The sequence below is a fragment of the Oncorhynchus mykiss genome, chromosome 18, assembly GCF_057628025.1.
Source record: "Oncorhynchus mykiss isolate SJ-2025 chromosome 18, ASM5762802v1, whole genome shotgun sequence".
Lineage (NCBI taxonomy): Eukaryota > Metazoa > Chordata > Actinopteri > Salmoniformes > Salmonidae > Oncorhynchus > Oncorhynchus mykiss.
Window position 1 is genome coordinate 46,698,735 of NC_143039.1, and position 12,294 is coordinate 46,711,028.

Genomic DNA, 12,294 nt, shown 5'->3' on the forward strand with positions numbered 1-12,294 from the left:
TTTTCCTGAAGTCTTGGCTGATTTCTTTTGATTTTTCCATGATGTCAAAGAAAAAGGCACTGAGTTTGAAGGTAGGCCTTCAAATACATCCACAGGTACACCTCCAATAGGCTAATTGACATCATTTTAGTCAATCAGAAGCTTCTAAAGCCATGACATAATTTTCTGAATTTTCCAAGCTGTTTAGAGACACAGTCATAGTGCATGTAAACTTCTGACCCACTGGAATTGTGAGACAGTGAACGTATTTCACGTATTTCACGTCATACGTGAAATAATCTGTCTGTAAACAATTGTTTGAAAAATTTATTTTGTCATGCACAAAGTAGATGTCCTAACCGACTTGCCAAAACTATAGTTTGTTAACCATACGTTTGTGGAGTGGTTGAAAAATGAGTTTTAATGACTCCAACCTAAGTGTAGGTAAACTTCTATATGTATTTTAATGACTCCAACCTAAGTGTAGGTAAACTTCTATATGTATTTTAATGACTCCAACCTAAGTGTAGGTAAACTTCTATATGTATTTTAATGACTCCAACCTAAGTGTAGGTAAACTTCTATATGTATTTTAATGACTCCAACCTAAGTGTAGGTAAACTTCTATATGTATTTTAATGACTCCAACCTAAGTGTAGGTAAACTTCTATATGTATTTTAATGACTCCAACCTAAGTGTAGGTAAACTTCTATATGTATTTTAATGACTCCAACCTAAGTGTAGGTAAACTTCCGACTTTAACTGTATACATATTTCCTCCTAACATTGTACAATCTGTGTGTCGCTTCATTGGCCTGGGCCATTGATTGTTTGAATTCAAGACCAGATTGTCCTCAGTTTGTCAGTCAGAGTAGCCACTTATTTTAGTCATTTGTGTGGTATTATGAAACATCCATCTCATGTCTTCTGTCATGACAATTGATCCATCCCTAATATTCATCCCTCTCACTTCTCTCCCTTTCTAAAGATCTTTGTAATAAAAATGCAAGGAGAGCAGAATTCTGTTCTCTTTGGGGGGAGAAGAAGAAACTGTCTTTTAAATGAGATCTAAGGAAGTTGGGTGGACACCGGACAGCACCACGAGATGCAGCCCAAAATCACAAGAACATCTCAAAAGATAGATGCTCAACTTGTTGAGTTGGTTTTGGAGATTTGAGCACCAATATTTTCGAATGTTCTTGCATTTTGGCAGTTCTATGATTTTTGACATGTTGCTTGATGTATTGTCCAACTGTCCGACTTCCTTAGATCACGATGCATGCATTATTTACGTTGTAATGTACTGTTGTCACTCAACACTTACCCTGAATCTCCACATCAACCTCTAGTTCCCCCTCTATCCCCCCAGTTCCAGCAGCCCACTGAGCAGTACCCCCCGCTCCGATTTGGCACCGTCCCCAACGGGAGCACGGAGGAGAACATCCGCAGCAACTATGCCAACATGCACAACTTCATGATCCGCAACAACCAGAAGGGCGTGGAGGAGGCCATCGACAACCTCAAGACTGGGTCAGTTTGTGTGTTTCCGAAGACGACATCCCCGTTCATTTCATTGCATTCCACCAGGACCATGTTCATTAGGCACCAAACGGAGGAAAACAGCCTGAAACATGGAGGGACTACCTAGACTTGTCCAATAAGAAACGCTCATTTTCGTTTTCCGTTGCAAAAAACGTATTTTTATATACATTTTCTGTTGTGTGCCCTAATGAACATGACCCAGCATAGCAGCCTCTTAGTAACAGTTATCTCCTCATGCAGTCCTGTCCTACTGTATGTGTGTTTATGTCTCTGCCGGGGTTTATAGTGCAAACTACTGTATGAATTATGCTTACATTAGATAAAACTCACACACACTTATTAGAGTAGTTGTCACAAATTGTGCGACTTGGCCACCAGAAGCTTAGTCCTCACCCGGACTTGACGTACCGTGTTATTGAACCTCACATTCTCACTTATCATCTCACCCTCATCCCCTCTTCTCTTTCTCCCCTCCCCTCCCTCCCTCCCTCCCTCCCCGTCAGTAAACTAGATGCCTTCATCTATGACGCGGCTGTGCTAAACTACATGGCGAGGAAAGACGAGGGCTGTAAGGTGATGACCATTGGCTCGGGCAAGGTGTTTGCCACCACGGGCTACGGCATCGCCCTGCATAAGAACACCCGCTGGAAACGCCCCGTGGACTTGGCCCTCCTGCAGCTGGTGGGAGACGGTGAGGAGAGAGAAAGGAGTGTGGGGGGGGGGGGAGAGGGGTTGGGGACAGGCAGGAGAAGTTGATAAATGTTCTGGCTTGTTGGTGGCGGGCTGGCAGCATCAATCTGTCTCTGCTTTTAGTGGTGGATTGAAGTGAGGTGGGGGGGGGGGGGGGGAGAACCACTTTCCTGCAGTACCTTCTGCTTAATTCAGTTGAATGCTGTTCACATTCACGGTTTTACGGTTTGTCCTGCATACTGTACATTGTACAGTAGACCTACATACTACAGGTATCTGCCAAATTAAAGGAAACACCAACATAAAGTGTCTTAATAGGGTGTTGGGGCACCACGAGGCAGAACAGCTTCAATGCACCTTGGTATAGATTCTACAAGTGTCTGGAACTCTATTGGAGGGATACGACACCATTCTTCCACAAGAAATTCCATAATTTGGTGTTTTGTTGATGGTGGTGGAAAACACTGTATCAGGCGACACTCCAGAATCTCCCATAAGTGTTCAATTGGGTTGAAATCTGGCCTGAGATGGGTATGGCATATGGTTTACATCGTTTTCATGCTGAACAAACCATTCATTTTGATTTTCACTTGTGCCCTGTGGATGGGGGCATTTTCATCCTATAGTCATGGTGGCCAAAATATTGGCAAACAATAATGGTCTGCCCGGCATTTCTATGCATGGCCCTAAGCATGATGGGATGTGAATTGCTTAACTCAGGAACCACACCTGTGTGGAAGCATTTGCTTTCAATAGACTCTTTGTGTCCCTCATTTACTCAAGTGTTTCCATTATTTTGGCAGTTACCTGTATGTCTTCTGTGCAATCACCCCCCAGAATGTTTCACAAATCCTTACATCCTAAAAGGTCTTAAAGGTTCCATATATGTGTTCTCAAGCACTGTGTCATACGTTGCGTTGCTAATTTCACAATCGGGGACTTACTTTGTTACACACCTTTTTGTGACTGACTCTCATTTGTTCCGGTTCTGTGATTAGAAGGTGGCGTTGTTCCTTCGGCTTGTGCTGAGGATGTTGCAGCTCCGTCTCAGCTCAAAGCAGCTCTACGAGGCCCTGAGTTTGGTCACGAGTAAGGGTTGAATGTGAAAGGGTGCGGGGGGGGTTTATTGAAATGTGAGATGAGTGGGATTAGGAGTCTGTCACAGTTTATGATCACGCAAATTAGCATATATTGTTAAAAAAACAACAGCAACATAATTGGCGGTGAAGTATGGTGATTTTCGTCATCTAGCTCTTGAATTTTTCCACCGACTTTGCGGATCGATACTTCATTGGGGGGGGGGGGGGGGGGGGGCTTACTATGACTGTGGTGTCCCACCTCGCTATTTTAATATGAATGCAATAACTGTAAATCACTCTGGATAAGAGTATCTGCTAAATGACTAAAATGTAATCATAGAGATCACTTTAGCTCCTGACTCTTAGCTACACTTTCTGGGAAGAATATTTCTATTAGGTAGATTCCTTTTTATTTTGTTTTATTGGAGTGGATTATGACATTCCAGTCAACATGGTTAATTCATGTTTTTCTAATCCATGTAGTTTGGGCTTTACAATTTCCAACACAGGGCAGTTGACCTAAGTTTAATATAGTTGAATGTCTCACTGTTTTAACTCTGATGACCAGGGATTTTGAAACGCACTTTAAGTAGCTACTCTTACAATGCAGGGTGCTTTAGCCGCAAGACGTGGCTGTCATTTCAATACATGTTGTCTGCTCTTCGCTGAGCACAAACTCTGGGTTTTCCTCCATTTTTTCCCTTTCCAGTGTAACAATTGTTTTTGATATATGGAACTAATGGTTTGTGTTGGGACTCCTATTAGTGTCCACTGCCTTTCATCTGTCGAGGTCACTCTTAACACGGGAGACTCTGTATCCAGGCCATTTCCGACATCCATCAAAGCTATGCGGCTTCTCTCTCTCCCCCTTTCCTCCACCCCCCCTCTCTCTCACACACACACACACACAGAGGCTTACTCTCTCACATTCTCACCTCCCCTTTCCCCCACACACACTATTTTCTCAATTTTCAGCTTTCTTTTTGCCATCATGCAACAGCTCTGAGCCAGACACACTTTCACCCCTCTTCCTCCTGACCTCTCAACTGTTACCTTCCCAGCTTCCCCCTTAAGGTATAGAACAATGCCTGTCCCATAACAACGGCAGATAATCCCTCCTTGTTGTTTTTAAAAATGTCTCTCCCATCTCCTCTTCTCCCACCGTCAGACGAGATCGACATGCTCGAGCGCCTGTGGCTCTCGGGGATCTGTCACAACGACAAGATTGAGGTGATGAGCTCCAAGCTGGACATCGACAACATGGCGGGGGTCTTCTACATGCTGCTGGTGGCCATGGGGCTCAGTCTGCTGGTTTTCGCCTGGGAGCACCTGGTGTACTGGAAGATCAGGCACTGCCTGGGCCGTTCCGGTGGCATGGACTTCCTATTGGCTCTCAGCAGGGTGAGTTACTGACTGAGTTATAGTGATGGAAGCGATGCCCCCTGGTGGTGGTGAAAGGAAAAAGGGCTTGGTGCATCAACACATCACAGGCTATGTTTAGGCAGTACTGTTCAAAAGGTAGGTCCTCGTACCTCGTTTTTAAAAGTGACCTAGTTTTCTCCAAGATATCAGATGACATTGTGTCTTCCTCCTCCTGCTGCGTTCTACGTCAACGTTCCGGGATATCTCCGACTGTTACTCCCGCTTTCAATTTCACCGAATGTTGATTCACGTGCTCAACGGGCAGTGTTGATTCACGGCCATCGGATTTCTGTCCCGCTGTTAATTGCGATTCAGTGGGATGACTCTTGATTTTCAATAAGACATATTGGTATTGAATGAATCTTCTTCAAGTAAAGGTGATAAAGCTGTTATGATTTACACGGCCCCGCCCATTCAACACACTTAACCAATAGCCTATCAGTCTTTTAAGGCTGTAAATGACCTGCATTTAGAACACGAGTTCCTCCTCCGCCCTCATTAGTATTTTGTGGTCAGTTGCCTCCTCTCCGAGAGTACAAAGTAGAGAGAGATTGCATAGAGGGGCATCCGCCATCATTCATTGCACGTCACGTTTTATGCTAGAGAGGAAAGAGAGGACAAATGATTCTCTTTTAAAGAGTCAGTTCTGACTTACTGTTTGACCACTGCGCTAGGAGCTCCCGAGTGGTCATTTAGAAAGATCAGTCGAACTGAAGCTTGAGTGCACCGTAATGGCAGACACTGAGGTAAGTCTATGCAGACCTCTACGGGGACACATTTCTGGTACATTTCTGCCACAACTTATGTAACCTAGTTTTACGAGACTTGCGTGACTTTCAGTGTCCATGCTCTCGTCTAGGGATACTGGGATGTGGAGTTTTCTAGCTGTATCCTAACTAGCTTCCCCTTCTATGTCTACACAGGGTATGTACAGTTGCTGCAAGTTTGAAGATGAAACCGTCTCTGGAGGCCTCCGAAACACACTTCCCCTATATCAGAGTGTTCCCACAATGCCGCCTCCACCCCAGTCCCACATCTCAGCGGCTGTAACCTGTAACACCACTCTTGCCATGGTGCAGCAGCAGCAGAGGCATCATCACCAGCAGCATGAGCAGCAGCAAGCATACAGCATGCTTCCTGCTGGATCTCCTCCAACTACTGGGCACTCTGCAATGGCCCTTGGGCCATCAAACAGTCCCCTTTTGGAGGGTCCTATGCCGTGCTCCACTTTTCTGCCTCGCCATGACCGCAGATTGGCTGTGGTAGACCGCTGGAACCGTCCCAAGCCCGGCACGGACAAGCCTATTGGTGGCAGCGGTGGGATCCCAGACATGGCACAGTTTCAACAGGGCTTGCCCCCTCATTGGGCTGGGGGAGCCAGTGGAGGGGACGGGAGTCTGGATGAATACAAGCGATACTATGGCCCGATCGATCCAGAGGGCTTAGGGGCAAATGCTGACCCACAAACAGGTGGCTCTCAAACCCCCAAAATGAACCAGAGGGGGACAAAGTCCTCAGGAATTCCACGGCTACCTTCTAAAGGACCGCCCCCTGGTCACTTAATGTCCAAGCCTCCTCTACCGCTCCCCTCATCCCCACATCCACCGCCATTTTGGAGAAGAGGCAGCCTCCCGAAAAGAAAGGGCTCCGGGGGGCCTCTGTATGAGAACATCCTCCCCTTGGGGAGAAGAGGGGGAGGGCGGTACGGAGTAAGGGATGGAGGTGGCAGGCGAGGCCGTCGCCCTCCCCCACTCCCATTGCCTGTCCCTGTCGCGTCCCCTGCCCTCACTACCCCTACCACTCCCTCTCACTCCGCCCTCTACACCTCCAGCTCCTGCTCCTCCACCTCATCCAGTTCATCCTCGTCTTCATCTTCCGTCTCCCCCTCACGCTCCAACTCACCCTCATCCTCCACCATCACATACACATCGTCACAGAGTTTTAAGTACAGGGCTGGCAGTAGGGATGTTGAGGACGTCTATGACTCTGATGAGCTGACAGAGGAGTCTAGCCTCCTGCTAGGACGGAGAAAGGGCAAATCCCGACGCATGTCCTCTCGCTCACTGCCTTGCAGTCCGCCCCCTCCGCCTGTACCACCCCGCAAGCCTCGTCTGCAGTATGAGAGAGAGAGGGCTGGGAGCCAGCTAGCCCAGCTGCAGGAGTGGTGGGCCTCCTGGGGCGAGAGAGAAAGACGCAGAGGAACAGGAACCAGGGCCGAGGGGAAGGAGGAGAAACGGCATCACAAAGAGCGAGAAAGGGAGAGAAAGAGGAGGAAGAAAGGCCGGAAGAAAAAAAAGAGAGAGGAGAAGGAGAGGGAGCGGGAGCGCAAGCGGCGTAAAGTGAAGGAGAAGAAGAAGAAGAGAGAGGACAAGGCGAAGAGAAGAGACCGGGGCAAGCGGTCAGAGCACGAGGAGGGAGGTGGTGAGCAGAGAGGGCAGCTCAAAGCGATAATGCAAGAGGCCTACTCCTCCTACCCGGCTCTGAGGCGTGACTCTATGAGGAAAAAGAGTGAAGGTTCTATCAGAAGTTACGGATGGGATATTCCAAGGGAGGAAGAGAGGAGAGACAGCGATGACAAGGCAAGAGATGGAGAGGACACTAGAGGCAAGGAAAGGCACAGAAGTCCTTACTCTCGCCACAGGCATGCAGGTAGGCCTTCCAGTTCCAGCAAGCAGTACCAGAGCCCCAGAAAACCCTCAACCGCTGTCAAGTTCTGGGGAGCGGGAAACCCATCGTCAGAGATTCCTTCGTCTGCATTTCTGCCACTGATCCCTCTCTCGTCCAGGCGCAGGAGTAAGGGTTCAGATAGAGCGGCCCTAGGGAAAGAAGGGGAGACGCGCCCCCTGTTGGGCAGGAACGAAAGAGTGGAGGTTCACTCCAAAGAAGGTCTGTCGTTTCACGAGTGGGACTCCGAAGATGAGGATGAAGATTCCGAGGAGGAAAGGAGAAAAGTGGAGCAAGAGAAGAGACATGAAAGAAGACGAAGGACCGCATCAGAGTCCGAAAGGGAAAGTGATAAGATGGTGGGCATCTACTCAGACGACGACGGCTCCTCGGGAGAATTTGGAAAGTTCGAAAGGTACTGGGAGGGTCATGAGGGTAGAGCGGTTGGGGGAATAGGAGGGGGAGGTTGGTTTTTCGGCACTTATCCCGCCAGAGAAAAAGCTGGCAGCATAAACAGTAGGGATGGCTCATTATTGGGCCGTGGGGAGGGATGGGGCGGAGCAGAGGGAGTAGGGGAAGGTGGCTGGGGATCAGGGAGGATAGGTGGTACACAGTGGCCTCCACCTCCATTGACACCACCAGCTCCTCGAAGATACTGGTCCGTGGACAAGCTTCCCGTGAAGGAGGAGAAGAAAGAGAGACGGAAGGACAAGGACAAAGGGCGAGGTGATGTGGCTTGCAACTGCCAATCTGCCCTCGAACATCAACACGCTCACTCTAAATTGGCCAAGGTGAGCTCTCCTAGCCAGGAGGAACTATTTCTACACTGTCAAAGCTTTGTGACCAGCGCCAATTCCAAACGGCATTCCTTCAAACCCGACCGGACCCAGAATCAACCCAAATTGGGAAGCCAGTCCAACCTCAGCATCCAGCGGACAGACCGCATTCGGCAGCCTTCTACATCGCAGGTCCTCATCCCCTCCCTCCCTCCACCAACACTCCCAGCCCTTCCTGCCCCTCCCTCCTCATCCCATCCCATCCACATCCCTCCTCCGAACTCCTCCTCTTCGGTCTCGTCTCCCTCTGTAGTATCCTCCACCCCAGGCGCCCCCCAGCCGTCTTTTATGGCTTCTGCTAGTGCCAAACTTCTGTACCAGAGACTGCGCTCAGTGCCTCCGCCCCAAAGGTTACAGTCACCTCACCTGCCCCTCAAGGCCAAGAGCCTCTGCTCACGGAGGGGGTCTGCACACTTCTCCAGTGTTGAGAGCGAGGTGTGAGGCGAATCATAGACACCTACCTGGGTCGGAAACACCGACCTATTCAGACAACCTTGGGTCATGACTGTTTGGCCACTGCAGTTTTGTATCTCAGCCCCCTGTAACTCTTGCACAACCCCCATTGTCCAGTCAAAGGGAGTGCACAGTAATGTCATGTTTACTGGGGCTCTCTTCATTCTGGTCAGAGTATCTGTGAGACCTACATGTATTGTTGGTGAACTGAAACTGGTGTCAGATGTGGGATCTCCGAAATGGGGCCGTCCTCCTGACACGGCCGCGTCTTTGGGTCTTGAAGTGAAGTGGTTGTCATTGTTCAGTTATATTTGTTCACGAGGGCTCAGGTACTCGTTCATAGGCCTCCCTACTGAGGGCTCCAATGCAGGAACATTTGACTCACATCCCTGAAACATGAACCTCCAACGTTCCTTTACCAAGCGGTGTACACCTCACATGCCTGTGAGATCTGAGGGTCATAGTTGTGTACGTTCTATGTTTCACGTTTAGGGAGAATAGAATAGTAGCTAGCTCTCTCGGTTTTCTCCATTCACCCTCTCAAACTCACATTTGATGTTCTGTGTCTGTGTTTTAGCGTGTTTGTATTCTTGACAACAGGGTAAGTCGACTGTGACTGATCTTATACTGTGCCAAACTTCAGTGGAGCTCACATACAATGCTGTTTCATTGATGCCACAGGTACTCCCCCATTCATGACCCTCTTGAGCAATACATTACCTGCAGACCAACAGTTCATGCATTTTATATGTTAAAAGGTTATTTTACTATAGTGTTATTATAAACTGAGACAAATGTTTTCATTTTGACAACATGTTAGCACTGTGCTGTACTATACTGGGTACAAGCAAAATGTTTTCAACTACCTAACGTCATTGGCAGCCTCCCCCCCCCCCCCTAGTCTGACCTAGTCTGCTGCAACTATGAAGACACTATAAGATTGTAGCATTTTTTTGGGGGGGCGGGGGGACTAGATGGAATTGTTGGACATGTGGCCTCACAGGTGGCCAGGATTCATTCTGTGTCCCAGTAATGATGTCAACATGATAGGTGCCTAAATGATGCTACCAGAGCTGCGCTTGAAAATCCGTAATCACGAGCTAGCTTGCTCGTAGCAATTTGACGGTAAAGCTGATACCTGCACAGTCAGATGTACTTTCCAATCAGCCAGTTTTTTGTGTGTGTGTTGTCAGTAACCCACAAGGGTAGTTTCATCTTCTCCATATAGTCTGTTTAGCTCATTCATCTGCCAGTGACTGCATCTGAGACATACTTCAGCTGAAGAAGAAAAAAGAGTAACCTTAGTTAACACAAAATTGTTGTGTAAAGTTTGTCTGCATTTCTTTGAATATCTAGATATATATCGCATATATATATATATATATTTGTGTAGTTGGGTAGCATTAGAGTAATTGTTGTTTAGCATCTTGATATGGGGATATTGTTTATCATTCCAGTGTCATTAGATAAGATATGAATATTCCATGTGAAGGAAATATCTCCCTTTTTTTTCATCCGCAAATTGGGAGCGCTTTTTGTTGCTAAAAGTATAGGTTTTTATTCTTAAAACCTAGTTGACCCGAGAGCGACAGGAACACAATGGAAGCAGTGCTTTGCTTGTTACAATCAACAGCTTGCAAGAATCCAATGACGAGGCTAACATTTCGTGGGCGAAATGTTACCTGCTAAGGTATTTGTGCCACAATTGAACCGAAATCTCTGTCCCTTCTCCTCGTCTATTTGTTGTGTTGGTGAGTGTCTGCAACTGTAAACCGTCCTATTTTTTATGATGTATCTGTGAATATTTATTTCATCTGAATAATAGCATATCTATATATAATAATATATCTCAAAGATAAGATCTTATCTGTTAAGTTTGTCTACTACATTTACAGTATTATCTAGGAAGCTGGCTTTTTGTCTGTCTTACCTTGTCTCAAAACCCAGTGAAATCAGAGACCAGTACCTGACTGTGTTCTTACCGACCATCCACCACGATTAGTTAACAATGATATTCGCCATGTGATGGAGGTGTGTGTCTGACGACCGTGTCACTGTAGTAGTGTACGTTTGGGCCTTGGCTGTAACACATTATTAATAACCGTTCTAATATATTAGGTATTTTTTTTTACCAGGGCATAGTCTGCTCAGTAACACCAATGAGATAACTGAGCCTGGATTTCAACTTCTTTAAACACCAAAACGCAATGTGGTCTAGCGGGCAGCAACAGGCTTTTTGTTGCGTCATGCAGCAGTATACTATCCATGGTGAGCCATACCAGGACGGTGTCGTGTGTTCCCTCTCTGCAAACCTGTGTCTGTCGTGCTGAACTAAACAAACAAAAAACACACTGTGTTCCTCCATAACAATCCCCACTGTAGCGCCCCGTCCAGCGCTGTCTCCGTCCGCTAACCCTGCGCGGTCTTTACGCCACACTGTGTCCAGGCGGACCTGCACTGCGTCACTGTGTGAGAATCAATGTGCCATACTAGGGCAGAACGCAGTGGCTACGTTGGGCTGCCGCGCCACTGGAAAGACAATACTGTGCTGTACTGCAAGCAGAACAGAATAAAAAATAATTTTCGTATTAAAACCTCTTCCGTCCATTTCCATTTTTTTCTTTGTGTCGGCCTCAGAGAAGCGGGTGCGAGAGGGATGATTGGGAAAACGTGGAGCGAGGGATACATCTTTTCACATATATCAATGGGGACGTGTTGTGCAGGAGACAGTCCGTCCTGAGAAAAGTGCAACGGTTTTATCACAGCGAGTGACACTGTGGTGGAGAGACTAATAGAATGAGGTGTTCTCATTCACACACACAGCTGTGGTTAGGGTCCACGTCCAGTTCAATTATTTTACAGGTCAAGTTCATTTGTCATATTGCACAGGAACACATTGTGTACACAATTCAATTCTTACTTGCAGGTTCACCTCTCAACAATGCAACGGCAATAAGAAGAGAAAGGCGGGTTCGTCGAGGCTCACGTCCAAAGTGTTGACTCAAATGTGTTTTTACCACGTACCAACTCTGGACTAGGAACACTCACACACACATACCAATTAATACGGAAGCTCATTAATGCCAATAACACATTTCATTGAGATGGAGCCCCTCAACAGATATTGGAGCATTTACAGAGCAGTGCATTGTTACGAGTTTGCTAGGGCCATTAATAAACACCTTCATGGATGTTGGTTGACTGCCATTTTATGCCAGAGTGCCTTTCTCCCATCACCCCTCACTGCGAGAAGGTCAGTTATCACCCACACAGTTCAAGTGAAAAAGGATTAGATGGATCTGTATAAGATAATGTAAGAGAAGGAATGGGATTTTGTTTTATAAGGGGTACTGATATAAAATACACTGCTCCAAAAAATAAAAGGAACACTAAAATAACACATCCTAGATCTGAATGAATGAAATATTCTTATTAAATACTTTTTTCTTTACATAGTTGAATGTGCTGACAACAAAATCACACAAACATTATCAATGGAAATCAAATTTATCAACCCACGGAGGTCTGGATTTGAAGTCACACTCAAAATTAAAGTGGAAAACCACACTACAGGCTGATCCAACTTTGATGTAATGTCCTTAAAACAAGTCAAAATGAGGCTCAGTAG

The 12,294-nt window shown here is 46.8% G+C and overlaps 1 protein-coding gene across 1 annotated transcript in view; it reads left to right on the top strand.

Annotated features, from left to right (window-relative positions):
- LOC110496813 (uncharacterized) overlaps positions 1-11,264 on the top strand; it is a 63,206-nt gene extending 51,942 nt beyond the window's left edge. The window contains exons 11-14 of the mRNA XM_036952719.2: positions 1,350-1,510; positions 2,026-2,213; positions 4,460-4,692; positions 5,637-11,264. Coding sequence (XP_036808614.2) covers positions 1,350-1,510; positions 2,026-2,213; positions 4,460-4,692; positions 5,637-8,654 — 3,600 coding nt within the window. The 3' untranslated portion in view covers positions 8,655-11,264. The remainder of the gene's footprint in view (positions 1-1,349; positions 1,511-2,025; positions 2,214-4,459; positions 4,693-5,636) is intronic.
- Positions 11,265-12,294: the final 1,030 nt, after the last annotated feature.